The sequence below is a fragment of the Hyaena hyaena genome, unplaced genomic scaffold, assembly GCF_003009895.1.
Source record: "Hyaena hyaena isolate Hyena2069 unplaced genomic scaffold, ASM300989v1 scaffold_138, whole genome shotgun sequence".
In the NCBI taxonomy this organism is placed as follows: Eukaryota; Metazoa; Chordata; class Mammalia; order Carnivora; family Hyaenidae; genus Hyaena; species Hyaena hyaena.
The window spans coordinates 1046162-1069214 of NW_024080770.1; the positions used below are offsets into that span (position 1 = coordinate 1046162).

The 23053-nt window shown below is 50.3% G+C and overlaps 1 protein-coding gene across 1 annotated transcript in view; it reads left to right on the forward strand.

The window, feature by feature from the left end:
- The first annotated feature begins 2786 nt into the window (after nucleotides 1–2786).
- Nucleotides 2787–23053, forward strand: part of KIF3C (kinesin family member 3C) — a 37319-nt gene continuing 17052 nt past the window's right edge. Inside the window, exon 1 of the mRNA XM_039238324.1 lies at nucleotides 2787–5003. Within this exon, the coding sequence (XP_039094255.1) occupies nucleotides 3453–5003 (1551 nt within the window). The 5' untranslated portion in view covers nucleotides 2787–3452. The remainder of the gene's footprint in view (nucleotides 5004–23053) is intronic.

Consider the following 23053-nt stretch of genomic DNA (forward strand, 5'->3'; position numbering starts at 1 on the left):
TGGAGAAGATGCTGAAAAGGGAAACGCAGGATGTGAACAACGTTGACTACAAAGGACAAAAGGAAGGAAAACTACTATTTTTTAAATGCCTTCTACATCCAGGGAGTTTCCACATTATCTCACTTAAAACTCATGTAAACCCTGTGAGTAATGTAAGCATTCTTATCTCCACTTTCCCCGCTGAGAAAATAGCTGTTCAGAGAGGTTGAATGATTTACTCAGGATCAGCCATCTTGTATGCACTGGGATTCCAGTCTCCCTCCCATGCCGGAGAATCTGAGCAAGTGCCTTGCCAGGTGGTGGTATCAAGTAGGAAGAATGGGGCCAGAATCCCTCTTGTCCAGCAGAGATGTAGAGTCAGGCGAGTTAGCCAAAGCAGAGAAAGAGTAGTCCAAAAACCAAAGCCAAGTGCAACAAGAAAATAGCTCAAGAGCCAAATGGTTGGTCCATCCAGAAGTCAGGTTGCCAGAGCCAAGAGAGATTAGTCTACAAAGCCAAACCCCCACCCAGTAATTGGTCCAATTGTGAAGAAAACTTCACAAGTAGGTGAGCCGACAGCTAAGTCTCAAGCTTCCAGTCGAGCTGACATCAAGGTCCTGGGGATTTGAAGACGAGGAGGAGGTGAAGAACTGAACAGTTAGGTCTTTCTGAGAGTAACATCATTGGAAATGTTTTGTGCAAAGATTCTGCTGGTGCCCCTGTGAAAAAGGGCCGTGAAGTTTCAGATAACATTACCTCCTCAATCTGGGTCTCAGGGAGGAAGAACAATTTGGGCTCAGTCCACAGATTCAATTGCGCTTTGCAGAGTGGAACATGGATAGGACACTAGCCTGGTCCTTGGACTTGAGAAATTATACTTGATTTGTATCCTAGAGGAAAAATACGAAGACACCCAAAGAGGAACAGCAAACACAGATCCAGTCTATGCACGAGAGCAGGAGCTGTCAGGCAAACCAAGCCAGGCCACCAGCATATATTAAGGGCTTGCTTCAAAAAGAGTCTTCTCAGGGACACGTGGCTGGCTCAGCGGGTGGAGCATGTGACTCTTGATCTAGGGATTATGAGTTCAAGCCCCATGCTGGGTGTAGGGATTACTTACAAATAAACTCTTTAAAAAAAGTTCTTCTCATTGGCACAATAGTTTCTTCACTGTTTCATTTGAGCCTTACAACCACTCCATAGAGTATTATTTCTACCCTCTCCACTCCCACCATTCCAACTATTTTAAATAGATGAGGAAGCTAGAGCTAGAAGCAAGAGCAAGGTAGGTGACTGTCCAAAGTCACATAGTTGGATGGAGATCAAAAGTGCAAGTTGAGGGGGCTCCTGGGTGGCTCAGTCAGTCGAGGTCCAGTTCTTTTTTTTTTTTTAATATTTTTTAAAATATGTTTATTTATTTCTAGGAGGGAGAGAGAGAGACAGCGTGAGCAGGGGAGGGTCAGAGAGAGAGGGAGAGACAGACTCTGAAACAGGCTCCAGGCTCTGAGCTGGCAGTCAGCACAGAGCCCGACGGGGCTCGAACCCACGAACCGCGAGATCGTGACCTGAGCGAAAGTCGGACGCTTAACCGACTAAGCCACCCAGGCGCCCCAGTCGAGGTCCAGTTCTTGATTTAGGCTCAGGTCATGATCTCATGGTTTGTGGGACTGAGCCCTGCATCAGGTTCCGTGCTGACAGCACGGAGCCTGGTTGAGATTCTCTCTCTCTTCTGTCTCTGCCCCTCTCCCATCTCTCAAAATAAATAAATACACTTTAAAAAAGAGAGAGAGAGAGAGAAAGTGCAATTTGATTCCAAGCTTTGTTTTATGCAAATTCTGTGTCTCTTTCTGCTTCAGAAAAGAAATTGATCAAGGAAAGCGTCCCAGAGGAGGAGGTGCCTGAACTGCCCAAGTGGCAGGCCCCAAATGTGGACGGGCGACAGCACCCTCTGGGCAAAGGCACAAAGATGCCACACAGCACATCCAGTCAAGAACACAAAACATGGTTCTTCGAATGTGAGCTCCTTGAAGACAAGAAGGTGCAGCTCCTAGAACGGGGCCGGGGGCTCAGCAGGCACTGGGTAACTGTTTGAAGGAATGAATGTCTGGAACACAGTGTACCTGGAGGTGAGGCTGGGAAGGTAGGCCTGCCTCAGAAGATGGAGGGGCTCGTAGACAATATGGAAGGCTAGTAGAAGAGGCGGGAAGGGGACCTGGGCGTATGTGCAGACAACGCGTGAGGGGAGCATCAGCTGGAAGGCGGTTCCAGGAGACCAGAGGAAGGCCAGAAGTAAATCAGGCTAGGGGGAGGGAAGGACAGTCAGGCAACGGTTAGGAGTCAAGGTGCCTGGCAACACTCTGAAGGGGAGGGGTGATATGTACGCGTCTGCAGGCAGAAAGGCAGGGGCTGTGGGGCGGTGGAAGACGGTGCCTGTGGAGGGAACAAGTGTGGGTGGTGGGTACCCCCGTCCCCGCCAGGTAGGCTGCAACCTCAGCAGTCACGCCGTAGGTTGCAAGCCAGAGAGGGAGGAGCCTCCCGGACGCGAGAAGGCATCAGCAACCTGCCCGAAGCCGGTTAACAAAGGCAGGACTACAATTCCCAGCATGCTCGGGCTCAGTGGGGTGACGGCGGGCGGTGCCCGCGCCGCACCCGCCTGGTGGGCGCGGGACCCGGGTCGGCACCCGAGCCTGTCACTCCGGAGGGGTCCGCGGGGGCGCGGGCGGGCGATGCACCCCTGTCCCCCGCGCTCGGGCCGCGCCGGGCTCGCGCCTCCCGCCCCGCGGCCCCGCCCCTTGCCCCACCCCAGCCGGGCGGCTTAGCTGGGGCCGCAGCGCGACGGCAACATCACTCTCGCCGCGGCTGCTCCGCCCCATCCCCTTCTGTTTTTCTCTCTCATTCTCCGGTGGCAGCGGCGGGGAAGGTGGAGGCAGGGGCAGCAGCAGCCGCGCTGGCTGCAATGAATGATCCCCCAGCGCGGGGGGAGGACCCCAGGTGAGCCTCTGCCCTCGGGAGGGCCGGGACCCCCGGCCACCCAGGACCAGCAGCCCCCGCCATGGATCCCTAGAAGAGGAGGAGGAGGAGGAGGAGGAGGAGGAGAAGACAGCTCCGCCGCCCACCCCCATCCCATTTTCCTCTTCCTTTATCTCATTGTTGCCGTAGCTGTTTACGGCAGCGCTCCCTCTGCCCCAGCATGGGGCGGGTTCCAGGCACTGCCATTCGGCCGGCGCGGCTGCCCGGGGATTCTGCCTAATTCCCCCTGCCCGGCCGGTGCAGCGAAGACCGGAGAGCGGTGGAGGCCCGGACTGCAGCAGCGGCGGGGCCACCTCCCAGCATCCCCACCCTAGGAGGCTGCATGCGGATTGAAGAGCGGCGCCTGGGGGCTGGGCCGGCCCCGCTGATCCGGACCTAGGGAGGACAGCAGGACCGCCCAGGCTGCGGAGGGGCCCTGGGGGCAGGAAGGACAGAGCAGCAAGATGGCCAGTAAAACCAAGGCCAGCGAGGCCCTAAAGGTGGTGGCCCGGTGCCGCCCCCTCAGCCGGAAGGAGGAGGCTGCTGGTCACGAGCAGATCCTGACCATGGACGTGAAACTGGGCCAGGTGACCCTGCGGAACCCCCGCGCCGCCCCAGGGGAGCTGCCCAAGTCCTTCACCTTTGATGCCGTGTATGATGCCAGCTCCAAGCAGGCGGACATATATGATGAAACCGTGAGGCCCCTGGTAGACTCGGTGCTTCAGGGTTTCAATGGCACGGTGTTTGCCTATGGCCAGACGGGCACTGGCAAGACCTTCACCATGCAGGGGACCTGGGTGGAGCCCGAGCTGCGCGGGGTCATCCCCAATGCCTTTGAGCATATCTTCACCCACATCTCTCGCTCCCAGAACCAGCAGTACCTGGTCCGGGCCTCCTACCTGGAGATCTACCAGGAGGAGATCCGGGACTTGCTGTCCAAGGAGCCTGGCAAGAGGCTAGAGCTGAAGGAGAACCCGGAGACCGGCGTCTACATCAAGGACCTCTCCTCCTTTGTCACCAAGAATGTCAAGGAGATCGAGCACGTGATGAACCTGGGGAACCAGACCCGGGCAGTGGGCAGCACACACATGAATGAGGTCAGCTCCCGGTCCCATGCCATCTTCGTCATCACCGTGGAGTGCAGTGAGCGTGGCTCAGATGGTCAAGACCACATCCGTGTGGGCAAGCTCAACCTGGTGGACCTGGCTGGCAGTGAGAGGCAGAACAAGGCAGGCCCCAACGCAGCCGGAGGGACGGTCCCGCAGGCCGCGAGTAGCGGCAGTGCTGGGGGTGGGGGTGGGGGTGGGGGTGGGGGTGGTGGAGAGAGGCCTAAGGAAGCCTCCAAAATCAACCTCTCACTGTCTGCCCTGGGCAACGTGATCGCTGCTCTGGCGGGGAACAGGAGCACCCACATCCCTTACCGGGACTCCAAGCTGACCCGGCTGCTCCAGGACTCTCTGGGGGGGAACGCCAAGACCATCATGGTGGCCACGCTGGGGCCAGCTTCTCACAGCTACGACGAGAGCCTCTCCACCCTGCGCTTTGCCAACAGGGCCAAGAACATCAAGAACAAGCCCCGGGTGAACGAGGACCCCAAGGACACTCTGCTGCGGGAATTCCAGGAGGAGATCGCCCGCCTGAAGGCCCAGCTGGAGAAGAGGGGGATGCTGGGAAAGCGGCTCCGGAGGAAGAGCAGCCGCAGGAAGAAGGCTGTGTCAGCCCCAGCTGGGTACCCCGAGGGGCCCGTGATAGAGGCCTGGGTGGCTGAAGAGGAGGATGACAACAACAACAACCACCGCCCGCCCCAGCCCGTCCTGGAGTCGGCCTTGGATAAGAACATGGAGAATTACCTTCAGGAGCAGAAGGAGCGGCTGGAGGAAGAGAAGGCGGCCATCCAGGATGACCGCAGCCTCGTGAGCGAGGAGAAGCAGAAGCTGCTGGAGGAAAAGGAGAAGATGCTGGAAGACCTAAGGCGGGAGCAGCAGGCCACAGAGCTGCTTGCAGCCAAGTACAAGGTAAGGGCCCCAGAGAGCAGGGGTAGGCACTCCAGGGGTCCCCGGAGGGATCTGGGCTGACAGGCTTTCCTTTGAGGGTCTGAGACCTGACCTGAATGAGGCAAGGTGTCCTCCCTCAGCGCCACACACGGCCCTCCTGCCGGATGCTTTCCGGGAGCTGCCCGGCATGTTCCTGGGATCCCGGGCTGCCAGGCAGAACCTTCCAGGAGCGCCTAGGAGGACAGACAGACTGCACACGTATACACACGAGGCAAAGCAAGCAGGTGATCTTTCAAGCCAATGAGCTTGAGCTGGTCTCACCTACTGCCCATCCATCTCTGCCGGTGACCTCTGTGTCTCGGTCAGGTCCGTGGGACGACCAGGTCAGCCTCGTTTGGGTGTGGGATTGTCATGCATAGCCTCCTCCCCTGGGACCTCCTCCTCCTGCAGCACCTTCACACCTGACACCATTTTAATAATATCTGACACTTGGATAGCACTTCTCAGTTTATCAAACGCCCCACACACGCGATCTCATTGGAGCCTTACAGAAGCTATCCAGGGCACGGGTTCTTAAATCCCCATTTTACAGGTGAGGAACTGAGGCCCAGAGAGGTCACACGACCAAGGCTGCATCCTACAAAATGGCCGAGCTGAGCTGGAATGCAGGGACCTTGGGCTCTTTCAGTATTTGGATGGCCAGGCAGGACTAGGAATGGATGCAGCTCCCCGTGAAAGCAGTCCCCGGGATCCATGCAGTGCACAGCTGTGCACCCGGCCTGGTACGGGTAACATTAGGAGGGAGATTCAGGGATCACAGAGAGGGCAGGAGAGAGCACTGGGCCCTACCCTGGAGACCTGGAGTCTAGGCCTAGCCATTTTATAGCTCATTAAGTGACCTTGTGTAAGTTGCTCCCTCCCTTCCTCAAACCTCGGTTTCCCTTCTTGTAAAATCGAGGTGGTCCGGGTGATCTCTGAAGCTCTTCCAACCCGAGAAACAAACTGACCCCCATACCCAGGCCTCGGCCTCAGCCCGGTAAGATCTAACTCCCCATTGCCCTGAGAGCTATCTGCGCCTCCCCGAACTGTTCCCTTCCTAATGGGGGCCTCCAGACCCTAGGTGGGGTTAAGCTACAGAGGCCCCTGCCAGGCCAGCCACAGACCTGTTAAATTTCACTGCTGCTGATGCCACAACTCAGTGTTCCAGGCATGTCCAGGTCCCTCGATTCCTTAACACGAGGGGTTGGAGGAAGGACGCAGTGAGCCATGAGCTGATCCCTTGCTGGAGAGAAACACACACATTGCTATTTTTTATGCCCTCTCAGGAGTGTGGGCTGGGGAGCAGGGAACCCAGCCCGCGGAAGGAGAGTGGCAGCTACTGGAAGATGGGCAGAGGAGCCGTATGCCATTGTCTGTGTTTAAGGGAATGTGTTGCTGCACCCGGGGCTCTGGCCTTGCATATTTAATATTTAATTCACCTCCGTGAGCACAGCAGGGATTATGCTGAGGTGCTTGCTCTAAGAATGGATCAGGGGCCTGGCACCTTTGGGGCCATCCTGGGAGAAGCAAGATGTTAAAGGCAAAATAGTTAGACTCAGCTCTACCTAGGAGGAAGGGAATCCAGGCAATCTGGTGCTTTCTACTGGGAAATCTTACATGGGCAATCTGTCAATGGTTTCATTACCAAGAGTGTCCCCTTACCCTTACCCCTTACTTCCCTTCTCCACCCTCATGTCCTTTAAAGCTGGGAGGTAGTGGAGGCTGAGACAGTGCAGAAGCACACTTCAGCCCTGACGAAATGGGTAGACGGGTTGGAGTGAAGGATCCAGTGGATTCTTCCCATTGGGAACAATGGATCTCCCATTGTTGGCAACTGCCTGGCTCCTTCAGTAAGATTCTTGGACCTCAGGCAGCGTGGGGCACAGATAAGAGGATGGTTAAGGGATCAGTGCAGCCAGTGCCAGGGTTCTTGCACTAAAGGCATGGTCCACAGAACCCTCCTTCTTATAGCTGGCAGAGGCTTTGGGAAACTGAGGGCTGGACTTGCCCAGGTACACAGGTAAATTAAGGAAATTCTAGACTCTCTATGCTTGATCTAGCCTCTCCATGACGACAGAGTCCTGATGTTGCCTGTGCTACATGATAATCAGAAAAATTCATTTTTATGTAACTCTTTGACATCTTCATCTCAAGCAACCCCAAGAGATGGAGATTACTGTTCCCATTTGACAGTTAGGAACACCAAGGCTGGGAAAGTGGAGTGACTACCTCTGTGCCCTCAGGGACCCAGGTCTCCTAATGCCCCCCAGACCTGTGCTCTCCCCGAGTCATCACGGTCCCTCCACGTTTGCTCACTGTGTGACTCAGGGCAAAGGCCTTAGGTTTCCATTTGCCTGATGAGAAGCCTGACATATCTCCCTGGGGACTGAGTGAAATGGTCACCATGTGCCAGGCTTTCAGACATTAGTGAAGGGGGAGGGGTGGCTGGGAAATTCCAGGAGGGGAATGAGTCCATATCCTGTGACTTCTTATCACACCTAGCCTGGGACAAACAGCAACAGGCAACTCAGAGTGGGGCCTGGACGGAGGACCCCAAGGTGCTCATACCTCTAAGGCACTGCCTGGTTCAATGTTGAATGTTTCTAGGATGGAAGAAACAATTTAAGGACTCTTGAGGGATCACCAGGGCAAAGAGGGGAGGAGCGAGGTGGAGATAATCCCAGGCCTGCCTATTTCACAGGCTTGTGCCAAAGATTAAATGAGATCATTAGTGGGAGGGCATTTGAAATACGTTGAAAGAGCCAAATAAATAGAGGGGCATTAGCAGCCACAGGGTGGCTTCTGTCTACCAAGCAGGGGTCCAGTGATCTCCGGGAGTGACATCTTTGTTGTTAGCTTGACTCTTTCCTCCCCGGGCCATCCCAGCTGCCTTGCCATAACCCTGCAGCTCCGGAAGCAGAGCCAGGCAAGAAAGATGTAGGAGAATTCAGAAGGCTGGGAGCTTGGGTCCCTCCTGGAAATTAACTGAGCTTTTGCTCCCCATCTGCAACACACCCCTCTCACCTCCCCCATTCCCTTCCTCCAGCTCACACCACCCTTTGGGGGCAACTAAGCGGTAGCATCACAACCTAGTGCCCTCATTCACTCTCTGACTCATCTCACAGTCTGTGTCGCCTGCTTTCCCTGCCTTCCACCTCCAGCCTCTCTGCTTCCTTTGTTCTGGCCTCACTGTGTACAAACACAGTGCCTGTCTCCTTGGAGTCTCCTTTCATCTCTCCTTCTGTGTTCACCATGGGCCTCAGGGGGTGTAAGGTGGCAAACGTGTGACTGTTTGTGATTGCTATTGTGATCAGTGCCTGGCTTCTCACGAATCATTACCAACCCTTACGTAGTATCTCCAGGGGGCTTGATAGCTTCCAGGACCTAAGAGCAAGGGGGTGCAGGGAAAGTCACAGGCCCACAACTGAGGCCGTGGCTCTGCAGACATGGTGAAAGTCAGATGTTTGTGCACATCTGCACAGACTGCAGTGAGGACTGGTGAAAGCACATGGATTGGTTGGGAGAAGGCCCGCTTTCTTCACATTTAATTGTGCGAGACGTTTTTCTAAACGACTGCTTTAATTTTGAACTGAGTTTTTTGAGGGATTGGACCAGGTGATCTCTAAAACTTTGATCCTAGATACTTAGAAAGAAAGAAGAGTGTCTAGGGGAGGTCAGAGCTGCAGATGACACAAAATGCAGGTTCCAGTTAAAGAGGGGAGGGGAGGAGGCCCTGCCTGTTGGTCTCCACGTAAGTAGGGCTGGAGGGAGAAGAGGAGGCGGGTCTTGGCCGGAGCCCAGCTCTGTGTGTGGTGGGTGTAGGACAGAGACCCTGCAGCAGCGGCTTCCAAAGGCAAAGGGATGAGGTCATTGCAGAGAACACAAACTGCACTGAACTTTTATTGTCCACTTTGTAGGACCCTCTTCTTCCCCCCACTAATGAGCACTGGGATTAACCATAAAAAGGTTGCAAAAGAGAGTTCCCACCCCCCGAAACAGCAGTAATCACAGTAATAATGCTGTTTACATAATGCTATGGGCCAAGCACTATACTACATATTCTATCACAAATTATCTAACTTAGTCCACACAAGCACCCTCCGGGAAAGGTGTTGTTATTCTTCCCATTTTATAGCTGAGAAAACCGAGGCCCCTGGAGGTTAAGTAACTTGCCCAAGGCCTCGTAGTTTGTATGTGGCAAGTCTTGTCAAGCCCAGGTTGGTTTAACATGAAATTTGATCTTCTTTTATGCTTAAAGAATTAGGAAGATCAGTTTGGGAACTGGTTGCTACGAAGGTGGTGGAAAATGTCAGGAGATTGTGTAGATGCATTGAATTTGAGGTGACAAAATCCAACGGGCAGCTGGAGATGGATCGGTGGAGTGTAAGAGGAGGCACGAGACTAGAAATGAAGACTGGGGGCGTGTCTTTAGAAGAGATCTCAAGTGAGACCCATACCTTCCGTTCTTGACACTCTCTCCCTCTATGTAAATGACTCCCAGATTGGGGTCTCCCGTTCTGATCTCTCTCCTGGCCTTCTTTAGAGTGCTGTATTCAGAACAGGTGCATCAGACACAGACAGACCTGAGTTGAGTGACTTACTAGCCCTGAGACCTCAGTGACCTCGTCTATAAAGTGAAACAATAACAGTACCCATGTCAGTGTTATTGGGAGGATTAAATGGGATAATGAGTGTTCAGGCACTTGCACAGTTCCTGGCATGTAAGTGTTCAGTAAATAACAACTGTGTATTACCGCCTAATGGACACTTTCACTTTGCTTCACCTTCCTGATAAGTCAAACACACCACATTTTAGTCTGGCATTCAGGGCCTGCCAGTGGCTGCCTGCCATATATCTCCTCAACCTTGCCAGCCCAAGCGAGCTACTCCAGTAGGAGAACTCATAGCCAACTGGTCTACCTCCATCTTTTGAACCTAATATGTACTTCACTTTTTGATGATTGCACTGTTTTTCTTTTTTTTTTTTTAAATGTTTATTTTTAAGAGAGAGCCCATATGAGTGGGGAAAGGGCAGAGAGAGGGGGAGACACAGAATCTGAAGCAGGTTCCAGGCTCTGAGCTGACAGCACAGAGTGTGATGTGGGGCTCAAAGTCATAAACTGTGAAATCATGACCTGAGCCAAGGTCTGATGCTTAACCAACTGAGCCACCAGGCACCCCAATTGCCCTGGTTTTATATCCTAGATTGTCCTGGTAGCCAGGGGATGGGAATTATGGGAGCAGATTAAAGTCAATATAAAGAACTTCTTAACACTCAGAAATGGGCTGCTTCTAGAGGTAGCAGGCTCCATTCCCTGGAAGTGCTCAAGGAGAAACTGAGTGTCAGAGGCACTCAAAAGGGATTTATGTATCAGTAAAGCCATTGAACTAGATGGTCTTTAAAGTCCCCTCCCCCTCCTAAATGTCCTTCATTGTTGGAAAGACTATTTGTTGAGCAAAATATAAAATGTTCAGTTTATCTTTTTGAAAATTAAGATTAGGGGTGTCTGGCTGAGTCAGTCAGAAGAGCATACAATTCTTGATCATGCCTTTGGACCCCACGTTGGGTGTAGAAGTGACTTAACTAAATAAGACTTTATAGGGGCGCCTGGGTGGTTAAGTGTCCAACTTCAGTTCAGGTCATGATCTCACAGTTCGTGAGTTTGAGCCCCGCGTCGGACTCTGTGCTGACTACCAGCTCAGAGCCTGGAGCCTGTTTCAGATTCTGTATCTCCCTCCCTCTCTGACCTTCCCCTGCTCGTGCTGTCTCTCTCTCTCAGAAATAAATAAAAAAAAACATTTAAAAAATATATAAATAAGACTTTATATTATCATTACAATTTTTTCTAACTAGGCTCCATGCTGGGCATGGAGCCCAACGTGGAGCTTGAACTCATAACCCTGAGATCAAGACGTGAGCTGAGATCAATGACTGAGCCATCCAGGTGCCGCAAAAAATAAAACCTAAAAAAAGAAAAAGAAAAATTAAGACCAGAAGGTTTAAGTTTTAATGTATGCATTCAATCAATTATAAAAAATAATTTTCAGCTCTCTATCATGGCCAATTAGAAAAAGACAATGAAATGAAGAAAAGAGAAAGAAGAGAATGGGGAGAAAGACAGGAAATAAATAGAAGGGGACGGTGAAGAGGAGAAAGGGAAGTGGAGTTGTAAAGGCAGGGAAAAAGGAGAAAGCGGGTAAAGGGGCAAACAGCAGGATTTCTGGGGAGAAGAAGCCCCAATAGGAAAGGGCTGTAGATGGGGAGTTAAATACCCAGTGTCATTCCACTGTCTGATCTTCATGTTGGCCTCTGAGTAGCGCTGTTACCGTCTCTGGAGACTCCCCAGCAATCTAGGAAGGATCTACTTTCCCAAAGCTGGTCTGGTTCCTTCCATGTCCCCCAGGACACCAGTCCCATGCCAGACACTCAGATTTACGGGGCTGCGTGATCAGGGACTACACAGCAACCCCTCCCCCCATCTCAGCTAAGTCCTCCACCATCCTTGAGGGAAACCTCCTGATAAAAAGTGATGGGTGCGCCACGCTGGGTCTAGCAGCTAGGTCAGAGGCCATGGCCTCTTGGCATTGATGGGAGCCATGACTTCTATTCCTTCCCATCCCTGGCAGCAGTGTGATCATTTAACAGAACTACCATGAGCTGGGGCATTTTATAATATGAAGATTTGACTGGCAGGAAGCATTTAAGACTAATACATTTCCATCAGATGCTTTGGGCTTCGGGTTATGTCAAGGCTCAGCAGACCTTTTGGTCCAGTGTTGGGTTTCTCCCAATGTGTGTTGCCCAGAGGAGGAGTGTATTATTGCCCTTAGTCATTTCCAGCCCCCAGACAGCACAAGATTGGATTAAGTGGCCATGATAATGTTCTCATTGTGCTCTGAGGACTAGAGGAAAGGCCTGGAATGCAGCTAGAGAAGGGCACCCTTCTCCTGCCATGCCCTGCCAGCCTGTTGCACCTGGACATTCTTCTGGAGCCTTCTTGGCCTGAGGGCTGTTGAGCCAGATAGCCTGAGTATATAAAAAAATGGTCCTTCTTCCCACAGATCTAGCCATTTAGCTGTACAGACTGCACAAGCCAGATCCCCATTCTCAGAGCTCATAGGGCACCTGTTCTTGTAGTTTGGTACATCTAGAATTTTTAATATCCTGAGAAATTCCTGGGCATTAACCCCTGGTCATACTAGAGTTATTTCTTACTTGTCTCCCTTCCCTGCCAGATGTACTCAATAGAGGAGTCCCAAGTCCTGGGCTGATCTGTTTGTCTAGCACTAGGTTATGGACCTGTGGGCTTTCTCCTTTCTTGAGGTGAGCCAGCAGAATAATAATGACAACAACTATAGTAATGATGATGACAGCTACCATTGCTTTAGCGCATGTTTAATGCCAAGCACGCTGCCTATATTCTTTTTTTTTTTTTAATGTTTTATTTATTTCTAGGAGAGAGAGAGAGACAGCGTGAGCAGGGGAGGGTCAGAGAGAGAGGGAGTCACAGACTGAAACAGGCTCTGAGCTGGCAGTCAGCACAGAGCCCGACTCGGGGCTCGAACCCACAAACCGCGAGATCATGACCTAAGTGAAAGTCGGACGCTTAACCGACTAAGCCACCCAGGCACCCCAATGCTGCCTATATTCTTTATGTGCATTGTTTTTCTTGAATCCTCGCGTTAGCACCATGAAGTAGTACTATTTTCACCTCCGTGTGACAAATGAGGCTGCCGAGACTCCTTAAGGAAGGGACAGCCCAGGGTCGCATGCCTAGGAAGTGTTAGGGCCAGAACAGGAGCCTGTGTCTGCCTGTCTCCAGAGCCCACGGTCTTTCCCTCCACACTGTAATACCAACTCAGAAACGAAAGATTCATGCCAGCTCCCGGGCTAATAGGCCCCATTGGGAGCTCTTATCTGCTGAGATGCTTAACTCAACCCATCTCTGTCCTTCTGTATGATGCAAACCCCCAGCCTCTGACTCACCCGGCTCCATTCATCTAATCAACAAATCTTTCTGAGTTCCCATGACCAAGAACACAAATCACTAGGTATAGTTAAGTCTTTAAATTATTTAAATTTCTGGGAGGAATGATGAGAATTCACTAATAGTGATTATTTCTAGGAATTTTAATGGGGAGGGAGGCTTTTATTTTTCAATTTATACTTTTTTTGTTTTTACTGTAAGCACGTGGTACTTTGTTAAATAAAAACTAATCTAAACACTTTAAGGGAGGAAAAATATATATAAAAGAAATGTGTTAACACCTGGTTGGTAGATTGGCTTAAAAACAACGAGGGGCGTCTGGGTGGCTTAGTCGGTTAAGAGTCCGACTTTCGCTTGGGTCGTGATCTCGCGGTTCGTAGGTTCAAGCCCCGTGTCAGGCTCTGTGCTGGCTGCCAGCTCAGAGCCTGGAGCTGTTTCAGTCTGTGACTCCCTCTCTCTCTGACCCTCCCCTGCTCACGCTGTCTCTCTCTCTCTCTCCTAGAAATAAATTTAAAAACAAAACAAAACAAAAAAACAATGAATAATGGGGGGAGACCCAGGGTTGAGGACAATTCTCAGTGATATTCAGTTATTGGTAATCCTAGGACCGTGGACAAGTCACTTTCCCTCAGTCGATGATTCCTTGCTTTCTGTACCATTTGCTGATTCACCTCAGATGTAGCAGGTCAGCAGCCCAGGGTTAGAGATCGGCCGGAATGACTGGGCAGTGGGGACTGGAGAGGAATGACCAAGCATTGCCTGCGGGCTGGAGGCTGTCTGACCCCAGTGACCCACCTAAGCCCTGGGGCCCTGTGCCTGGGCTGTCAAATGCTGAGTCTGCGCGTTATGCCTCCTCGGGTCTCCTCCAATTCTGACATCGTAGCATTCTGTGGTCCATTTGCATCCCTGGCGCTGGAGAGAAGGGCCGCATCTAGAACACCACTTCTAAATGAGGGAAATAGGGGAGAAGGGGGAAGGTAGGGATCAGACGTGAGGTGTTTGTGGTTTTCCAACTGAAGTGAACGGGCTGGGCTTTTTTTCTTCCTGCTTTTCTCTGAGGGGGATCGAAGCCCTACTGGGCGTGCGTACCCTGTCCGATACAAAGCTGGGAGCGGAGCGGAGTCCGGCTCGGTTCTCTCCCCAGCCCATCCTGATCCCTAATTGTTTTCTTCTTGATGAGAGAATTCCTAGCATTTGAGAGATCCGTCCTTTCTGCTGTATTTTGAGCCATCCAAGGAGACTCAAGGCAGGAACCAGAGGAGTTTCCTGATCTCTGTCCCCCAGGGGAGAAATGATTTTCTGTCACTGCAAATAGCACTGTTCTTCCCTTTTCTGTTGCCCCTTTTCTTTCTTTCTTCTTTCTTTCCTTCCTTCTTTCTTTCTTTTTCTTTTTCTTCTACTGGCTCCTCAAGATCTATAACCAGGGAGCCACAGAGGGAGAAGTAGGTCCTGGAGGAGTAAGAGTGGCGGTAATAAGGGATGGAAGCAAGGACTGTTCCCCTCATTGTTTTGTTTTGCTCTTTGTGGTGAGTAGTGAGTACCTGTCCCTCGGATACTGGTTGATGAGTAACTGCTGACATTTGATTGTACTTTATCACTTACCAAGTACTTTCACATCTGTTCTCCAACTCACCTTTCTTACCCAAAGCCCACAAGGCTGGTCGGTATCCTCTTCTGTTTTACAGATAAGGAAAACTGAAGTCCAGGGTCCAGTGCCCTAGATTTCATAGTAAATAGGGCGGCAGAGTGTGTCCCAGCGCTCCGGCTCTCTGACGTGCCAGTGCTGTTTATATCATTCCTCCTTGGAACTTGGGAGATGGCCTTTCCCATGAGCATTCCAGGGGTTAGCCTCTCTCTCTGGGATGCTAATGATACTGACACCCTCCCCCGAAGCACAAGCACGAAGCGCGCAATTAAGACACTAACCCACTCATCTCAGAGGCCCCATAAGATGCCTCAGGCATAAGCATCTTCGGCAGAGATCTGCCTCTTTCAGCTCAAAGGGAGAGAAATGGCGCCCCGAGCTTTCTTGGTGGTTCCTGAATTGGCAAAGTTGCAAATACCAGATGCTGCTTCTCTCCTAGGCTCTCTGCCTGCCTGACCCCAGGAGAAAGCTGTGGAGCAGGGAAGAGAACACCAGCAGAGTTAGGAAGCTGCTGTTCAGATATCACCTCTGCCATTTACTGGCTCTATAACCTTGAGCGAGTCCATTCACCTGTCTGAATCTTAGTTTCCTTCTGTGTCAAATGGCAGTCATTCTTGTTACCTCAAATGGTTCTTATGATGATTACATAGGACAATTCGTCTTAAAAGGACCTCACCTGGCCACAGGCACATGGCGAGTTGCATCTGAGACTCTTGTCGCCTGCGGAATGTCATAGATTAGCTGGCACTGGCAGCACAGGGCCTGGCTGGCTTCTGTGAAATCATAGCTGATGGTATCTTCTCAGAAGAGCGGCTGTCTGGGCCTGGCTGTCTCCCGTCTGTCTTTCCAGATCAGCACTTAATGAGTACCGAGGCCTCCTTCTCCTCCTCCTGGCCTTGCTCTGGGATGGGAGGGGGTGAACCTCTGAGTCTCCCGAGTTGGGCCTGTGAATTTCCATGGTCGCTGTGATGAAATGGGCTGTCCGTTGTCACAGCCATGGCCTCTAATACCTGGAAGCAAGGTCCTGGCCACATTGGGAAATTATTTGGAAAGAACATAGCCCATGTAGGAGCAGATTACGTGTAAAAATTCCTCAATTATGAAACTCTGCACTTAGACCGCTCCATCTCTGGGCCTCAGTGTCCTTGTCTGTAAAGCAAAAGGGGTTGGGGTCCATGATGTGCTGAGGTGGCCTTACTTATGCTGTGATTTGTATCAGTGTCTCAAGAGTCAGACCATGGCCCCAGGGCTCCCAGCCCTGGCTCTTCCACCCCCACAGCCTCTGCTGGCCTTTTAGTTACACTGGACTTCTTTAGAATCAGTAGGACCAAACCCAGTCCTGTCCAGAGGCCCCACCCACCTGTCTTTTGCCTTGGGAGATCACAAAGGCAGCATTAACTAGGGCTGCTAAGTCCTCAGCATTCACTTTTCCTGGGGACTGGGAACCCTGTATTCCCAGCCATTCTGTTTAGTATCCCCCAGCCTGAAGTGGGCCTAGGCTGTCCCTGTCCCTCCCTGACCTCCAGAGAGGATAGTAAGGGCAGAGATCTGAAGAAAAGGAGGAGGTGGCTACCGGTATCCTCAGAAAAATGGGGAAAATTAAAAGCAAAAGCAAAAAAAGAAAGAAAGAAAATCCTACCCCTGTTTCCAAGCAAAGAATTGAAGTCATGCATGACATATTTCAGAGCGTGGGGGTGAAGCAAGCTGCATGGGTTGAGAATGGGAAGAAGCTGGGGGCTGAGACCTTGCACCTGGATTGAGGCCCACCCACAGATGTTGTGCCAGGACCAGCCCCCTCCTCTAGCATAAGACAGGCTCTGTCAGCCAGGCTTGGCCAGTAGCGTGGGCTGGGCAAGTGGGCAAGACTTGGCGAGGCACCAGAAAGGCAAATTCAGTTGTCATTCAGACCACGTCTGTGCTGGGTTTCGGTGGGGCTGGCGGGGAACCACTGGGGCGGTGGACGAATGGAATGGGGTGAGAATGGACAGTCAGACATCATCTGGAATTCTCTTCATGGAGCGCAGGGCCCAGCCAGAGGGAGAGATCCCCAAGCAGAGTTCTAGATCTAAGGAGCAGATCTAGCATGAAGGCCAGTTAGCAAGAACTGACACAGAAAGCAGTCCTGAGAGGCGTGTTGTAGGGGTGGGGGAGGCTTAGACTGGGGGGCTCTGGTAGTCTTGGCTGAGACATCAGATTCCAGGCCGGATTGGCGCCCAGATTCTGTCTAACAAGGTATCTTGAATCCATTTGGACATTGTCAGGAAGAATTTTTTTTTTTTAATGTTTATTCACTTTTGAGAGGGGGGAGGGGCGTGGGGGGGGTGCCGGGACAGAGGATCTGAAGCGGGCTCTGCCCTGACAGCAGGGAGTCCTACATGGGGCTCAAAGTCACGAACCAAGAGATCATGGCCTGAGCCAAAGTCGGACGCTTAACCCACCGAGCCACCCAGGAGCCCCTGTCAGGCAGAATTTTGAATGAGGAGAGCAAAGGACTATGTGTGGGTAGCCTAAGAAAGTAGAGGCTGAACTAAGAATTGTTTTGAATCAGAGGTCTGTCTCCTTACTGAAAAATCACCAAGAAAAAAAAATAATTTAAAGAACACATAAAAGGATATGTTGCAAAAGGAGAGATCAGACCTCCACAAGTCTACCCGAAAGATATAGGGAGTATAAAATAAATGGGAAGGGGCACCTGGGTGGCTCAGTCAGTTAAGCATCTGACTTTGGCTCGGGTCACGGTCTCACGGTTTGTGGGTTTGAGCCCCGTGTCAGGCTCTGTGCTGACAGCTCAGAGGCTGGAGCCTGTTTCAGATTCTGTGTGTCCCTCTCTCTCTGCCCCTCCCCTGCTCGCACTTTGTCTCTTTCTGTCTCAAAAATAAATAAACATTAGGGGCGCCTGGGTGGCTTAGTCGGTTAAGCGTCCGACTTTCGCTTAGGTCATGATCTCGCGGTTCGTGGGTTCGAGCCCCGCGTCGGGCTCTGTGCTGACTGCCAGCTCAGAGCCTGGAGCCTGTTCCAGTCTGTGACTCCCTCTCTCTCTGACCCTCCCCTGCTCACACTGTCTCTCTCTCTCTCCTAGAAATAAATAAAACATAAAAAAAAAATTAAAAAAAATAAGTAAATAAATAAACATTAAAACAATTTTTTAATAAAATAAATGGGAAGGCTTAATTTTATATCTATTATTACAACAACTTTTTAAAATAATGATAATACTTCATGCCTATGACATTATAATAAAAGCAGCTCCATTCTTTATTGCTGGCCGTAGTTTAAGTGATGTAAATTGTTAGAAAGATAACTTGGCAGTATGTTCTAAGATAGACAAAATGTTTATAATCCTTTGTCCACTCCTGAAATTTCCGTCTAAAAAAGTCATCTAAAAAAACCAAAAAATTATATGTACAAGGGTGTTTATCGTAAACATTGCACACAACCAAAATATCTCCTAATGCAGGTTAAGTATATTTAAATTATTTGCTGTATTACGCAATCATTAAGTTTATAGTCATAAACCTTAGTGAAGTAACAGGAACTTCCGGAGAGATATGATAAAATGGAAATAGCAGTACATGACTGTATATTTATACCTTGCCTATTGATGTGAAAAAATGATGTGTGCATATGGAAAAATCTGAAAAAACAGGAAAAATAAAAGAAGCTGAGTAGGTGAGGAATATGTGAAGCTTTCCCTAATTTTGTTTTACTTTGTGGTTATTCTGATATTAGCGCATTTTTTATTTCTGAAAGGAAAGACAATAAAAGGTTAAAAATGTGTCCCCAGGAGGGTACCTGGGGGAGTAGAGCATGCAACTCTTGATTTTGGGGTCCTGAGTTCAAGCCTCACATTGGGCATAGAGCTTACTTTTTAAAAAAATGTGTCTCTAGAATCCCTTAATAAGCTGTTAGATATTTTTCTTTTAATTTTTTTTCTTTTTTTTTAACAAATAGTTTATTGTCAAATTGGTTTCCATAAACTGTTAGATATTTAATACAGTCCTCCTGAGAACCAATTCCATACATTTATCACCTTCTATGAATGGTAGAACTTCCTTTATTTGTCAAAAACCCTCCCCAAAGTATAAGCTCTTCCTCTGTGTACCAGGGTTGATTGGAAAAGTCTCAGTCTTTCCTTTTCACTCATATTTTAATTTAATTTTTTAAAGGGAACTTTTTTAATGTATTTTTTTTATTTTTTAAATGTTTTTTAAAATTTATTTCTGAGAGAGAGAGAGAGAGAGACAGCGTGAACAGGGGAGGGTCAGAGAGAGAGGGAGACACAGAATCTGAAACAGGCTCCAGGCTCCAAGCTAGCTGTCAGCACAGAGCCCATCACGGGGCTCGAATCCATGAACCGTGAGATCATGACCTGAGCCGAAGTTGGACGCTTAACCAACTGAGCCACCCAGACGCCCCAATGTTATTTTTGAGAGAGAGAGAGTATGTGTGTGTGTGTGTGTGTGTGTGTGTGTGAGAGAGAGAGAGCAGGGGAGGGGCAGAGAGAGGGGGAGACAGAGAATCCAAAGCAGTCTCCACCTCACTGTCAGTGAGAGGCTTGACCTCATGAGCCATGAGATCATGACCTACGCTGAGGCCAGACACTTAACAGACTGAGCACAATAAAATAGGTGCCTCTATTTTATTATTTTTTTAAAGTTTATCATTTCAAGAAAGAGAGCACATGTCTGAGGGTGCACAAGCAGGCGAGGGGCAGAAAGAGAGAGAGAATCCCAAGCAGCTTCTGCACTTAGCACAGAGCCTATGCAGGGTTCAATCTCATGACCAAGAGATCATAACCTGAGCTGATATCAAGAATCAGACACTTAACCGACTGAGCCAACCAGGTGCCCTGTATTTTTCTCTTTAACTAAGTAAGCTCTATGCCCAGCCTGGGGCTTGAACTCACAACCCTGAGACCAAGAGTTGCGTGTTCTACCGACCAAGCCAGCCAGGCACCCCCACACCTATTTTGATCATATAGTTTCCAGGTCTATCGTCCTAACCTTTCTTTGTCTTTGCAGACTAAAGAGTCCTAATTTTTAATAGCCCTTGGATGGTCTTAGCCGCCCTTCTCGAGATCTCGCTTCTTCATGTCCCCAGAGATGCAGTGAGGGAACTAGATTGAGCTGTGTCACCATTTTATATTAGGGTAGAATGCTTTTTGTTTTGTTTCCAAAAAGCTTTCATGATGGTGCCTGGCCAGATGCTAGTGGCTGTTTTTAGCTGTGGTAGTGTATTAAGTCAATGTCTTCTGGGAACAATAGAGAATAGCCCCCCAGCCCCCCAACTTCTTTTTTTATTTTTTTTAACTTATAACTGATTGCTCACAGCTATCATTTAATGAGTAGAGCTAAGATTACTTTTTCCAGAAGGTAAAACTGCAGTCGAAACTCATGTGACATTTTTTGCCAGCTCATGCGGCCTAGAAATTCTCTTGAACGTTACCACTTAAGCTCTGGGGCATCTGTGGAGCTGGGTCTCTGGCTAGTGCTCTCGCGCTTGCGTGATTTCTGGTGCAGATCAGTCCTGTCTTTTAATATCTGAACACTTTTCCATCCAGACAGATGCCTGTTACTGTTTCCTTTCCCTAATCCACCCCCCTATTATGAAAAAGTACTTCCCTATCTCTGGCTCCTTGCCCCTCCCCCTGGCCCTTCCCCCTCCCCCCTTCCAGCGCCCCCCCCCCCCCCCAAGGCAGGGGCTTTTTAACCTCTAACGTTCTGGTCGCTGGCTTCCCCGTGTTCTGGAATAACCATGGAGATCAGTCAGACATAATGTTCTCCTGCTGGAAACGTGTTGCTTTTCTTTTAGCAGCTTCTGTTTCCTAAAACGTTGAACAGAAAGAATGTCTGGAGTAGAAAGAGCATGGGCTTTAGGGCCAGGCCGACCTGGGCCTGGGTTCTCCACTTAAATTTAACGGCTGTGATGTGACTGGGTGTGTGGATGGATTGCTTAACCCGTCTGAGCTTTTTGTGAGGAGAACGATGGTGCTAATGGCGTCCCCCTTGAAGCATGTCACACAGGCCACCTGGGGATCTCGTTACTGAGCAGATTCTGATTCACTTGGTCTGCGTAGGGCCTGAGATCCTGGGTTTCTAACAAGTCCCCAGGTAATGTGGATTCTGGGGGGAGCCTCAAAAAGCGGTGGTTCTGGGGCACGTGGGTGGCTCAGTCGGTTAAGTGTCTGACTCTTGATTCCAGCCCAGGTCATGATCTCACGGTTCCTGAGTTCAAGCCCTGCATTAGCCTCTGTGCTGACAGTGTAGAGCCTGCTTGGGATTCTCCCTCTCCATCTCTCTCTGCCCCTCCCCTACTTGTGCCCTCTTTCTCTCTCTCTTTCAAAATAAATAAACTTAGGAGCCCCTGGGTGGCTCAGTCCGTTAATCATCCAACTTCGGCTCAGGTCATGATCTCTCATTTCATGGGTTTAAGCCCTGAGTTAGGCTCTGTGCTGACAGCTCAGAGCCTGGAACCTGCTTCGGATTCTGTGTCTCCCTCTCTCTGCCCCTCCCCTGCTTGTGCTCTCTTTTTCTCAAAGGTAAACATTTTTTCAAAATTATAAACAAACAACAACAACAAAAGGCAGTGATTCTTAAATGTGAACCTTGAAAAACCACCAATGCCCGGCCCTCATCACTGGCTCTCCTGCCCCTTTCTAATTTGACAGTGGGGTGTAGCCTGGGCCTTGTAAAAGCTGCCCAGGTGATTCTAATAGTCATCAAAGTTTAAGACCGAATTCTTTTTTTTATATATATACATTTTTTATTTATTTCTAGGAGAGAGAGAGACAGCGTGAGCAGGGGAGGGTCAGAGAGAGAGGGAGATACAGACTCTGAAACAGGCTCCAAGCTCTGAGCTGGCAGTCAGCACAGAGCCCGACGCGGGGCTCGAACCCACGAACCGCGAGAGCATGACCTAAGCGAAAGTCGGATGCCCAACCGACTAAGCCACCCAGGCTGCCCAAGACTGAATTCTTAAAGGTTTAGTAGGAGAAGTAAATGTGGAACGGCTGACATGCAAAGAAAATAATGGTTTTCTTCCTCTTGGTTTCTTGCCCTGTTCTCTCTCCACCCCGGGCCCAGTCCTTAACTCAGGAAAACTGGGGCATCAGCAGTTGCCCTGCGCCTTCCTTCCAGACTCTTCCCCGGAGCACCTGGCTTGGGAGTTCTCCCAGCCAGTCCTGAGCGGAAGAGCCCAAGATTATAGCACCATGTGGCCCCGCAGTGGGAGTTTTAAAGGCTCCCCAGTGACTCTAATATAGCAACCCAAGTGTGAGACGTCACGTCTTTATGAGGTGGCACTGCGTGGAGAACACTAAAGTCGCGTAGGGTAGAAGTACAAGGACTCAGGGCTGGAGTGTTCCGGAATGGGAAGCCGGGCCAGACACCAAGTCCCCCAGGATCTCATTACCCGGTAGTTGGAGGGATCAGTTAGTTACCCAGGGCCCCAGTAGGAGGCGCTCCTGCCTTGTCTCCTTCCCCCCTCTTCACACCCATCCCAGCCCTCTCACCAGGCTTCCCAGATTCTCAGACCCCGCTGCTCTGCCCCTTCGCCCTGCACCAGTGAGTGGGGGCCAGTCAGTTGAAGGAGGAGAAGCTGCCATAAGGGGTGGTTCTATTCCGGAGAGAGTCCAGGAAAGAGACCTAGAACCCGCCTCCGGGACTTCCTCAAAGATTCCTTTCAGTTCAGCGCACATTTACTGAGCACTTACTATGTGCCAAGCACTAAGACCGATTCCTACCCTGAAGCAGCTCCTGGGGAGACAGGATGGAAGCAGTAATGGCCCAATATGGGAAAATGATAGGGACACATCCTCGTTAGGCCCAAAGGAGGAAATGTGCAGATTTGAGGGAATCAGAGAAAACATTCCAAGATGCTCAAGGTGGGTTTTGCAGGATAAGTAGCGATTTTCCAGGTGGATGTGGAGTGGGAAGAGGAGCCCAGTGTCGCGGAAAGGCACAGTACATTCCAGGAGCTGGAATTATTATTTTTTTTAATCAAAATATATTTACTTATTCTTTTTTTTCAGGAATAGAATTTAGTGACTCATTGCCTACCTAGTACACCCAGTGCTCATCCTAACCAGTGTCCTCCTTGATGCCCCCTCCGCCTTCAGCCCTTCCCCCACCCAACACCCTCCAGCAACCCTCAGTTTGTTCTCTGTATTTAGGAGTCTCTTATGGTTTGTCTCCCTCTCTGTTTTTATATTCTTTTTGCTTCCTTTCCCTTACGTTCATCGATTTTGTATCTTACATTCCACATATGAGTGAAATCATATGATATTTGTCCTTCTCTGACTTAGTTCACCTTGGGAGCTGGAATTCTCTGGGTGGAGCTGGGGCACCGGCACACCTGGGGAGTGGGCAGTACGCGGAGGCTGGGCGGCTGGGCCAGCCCCC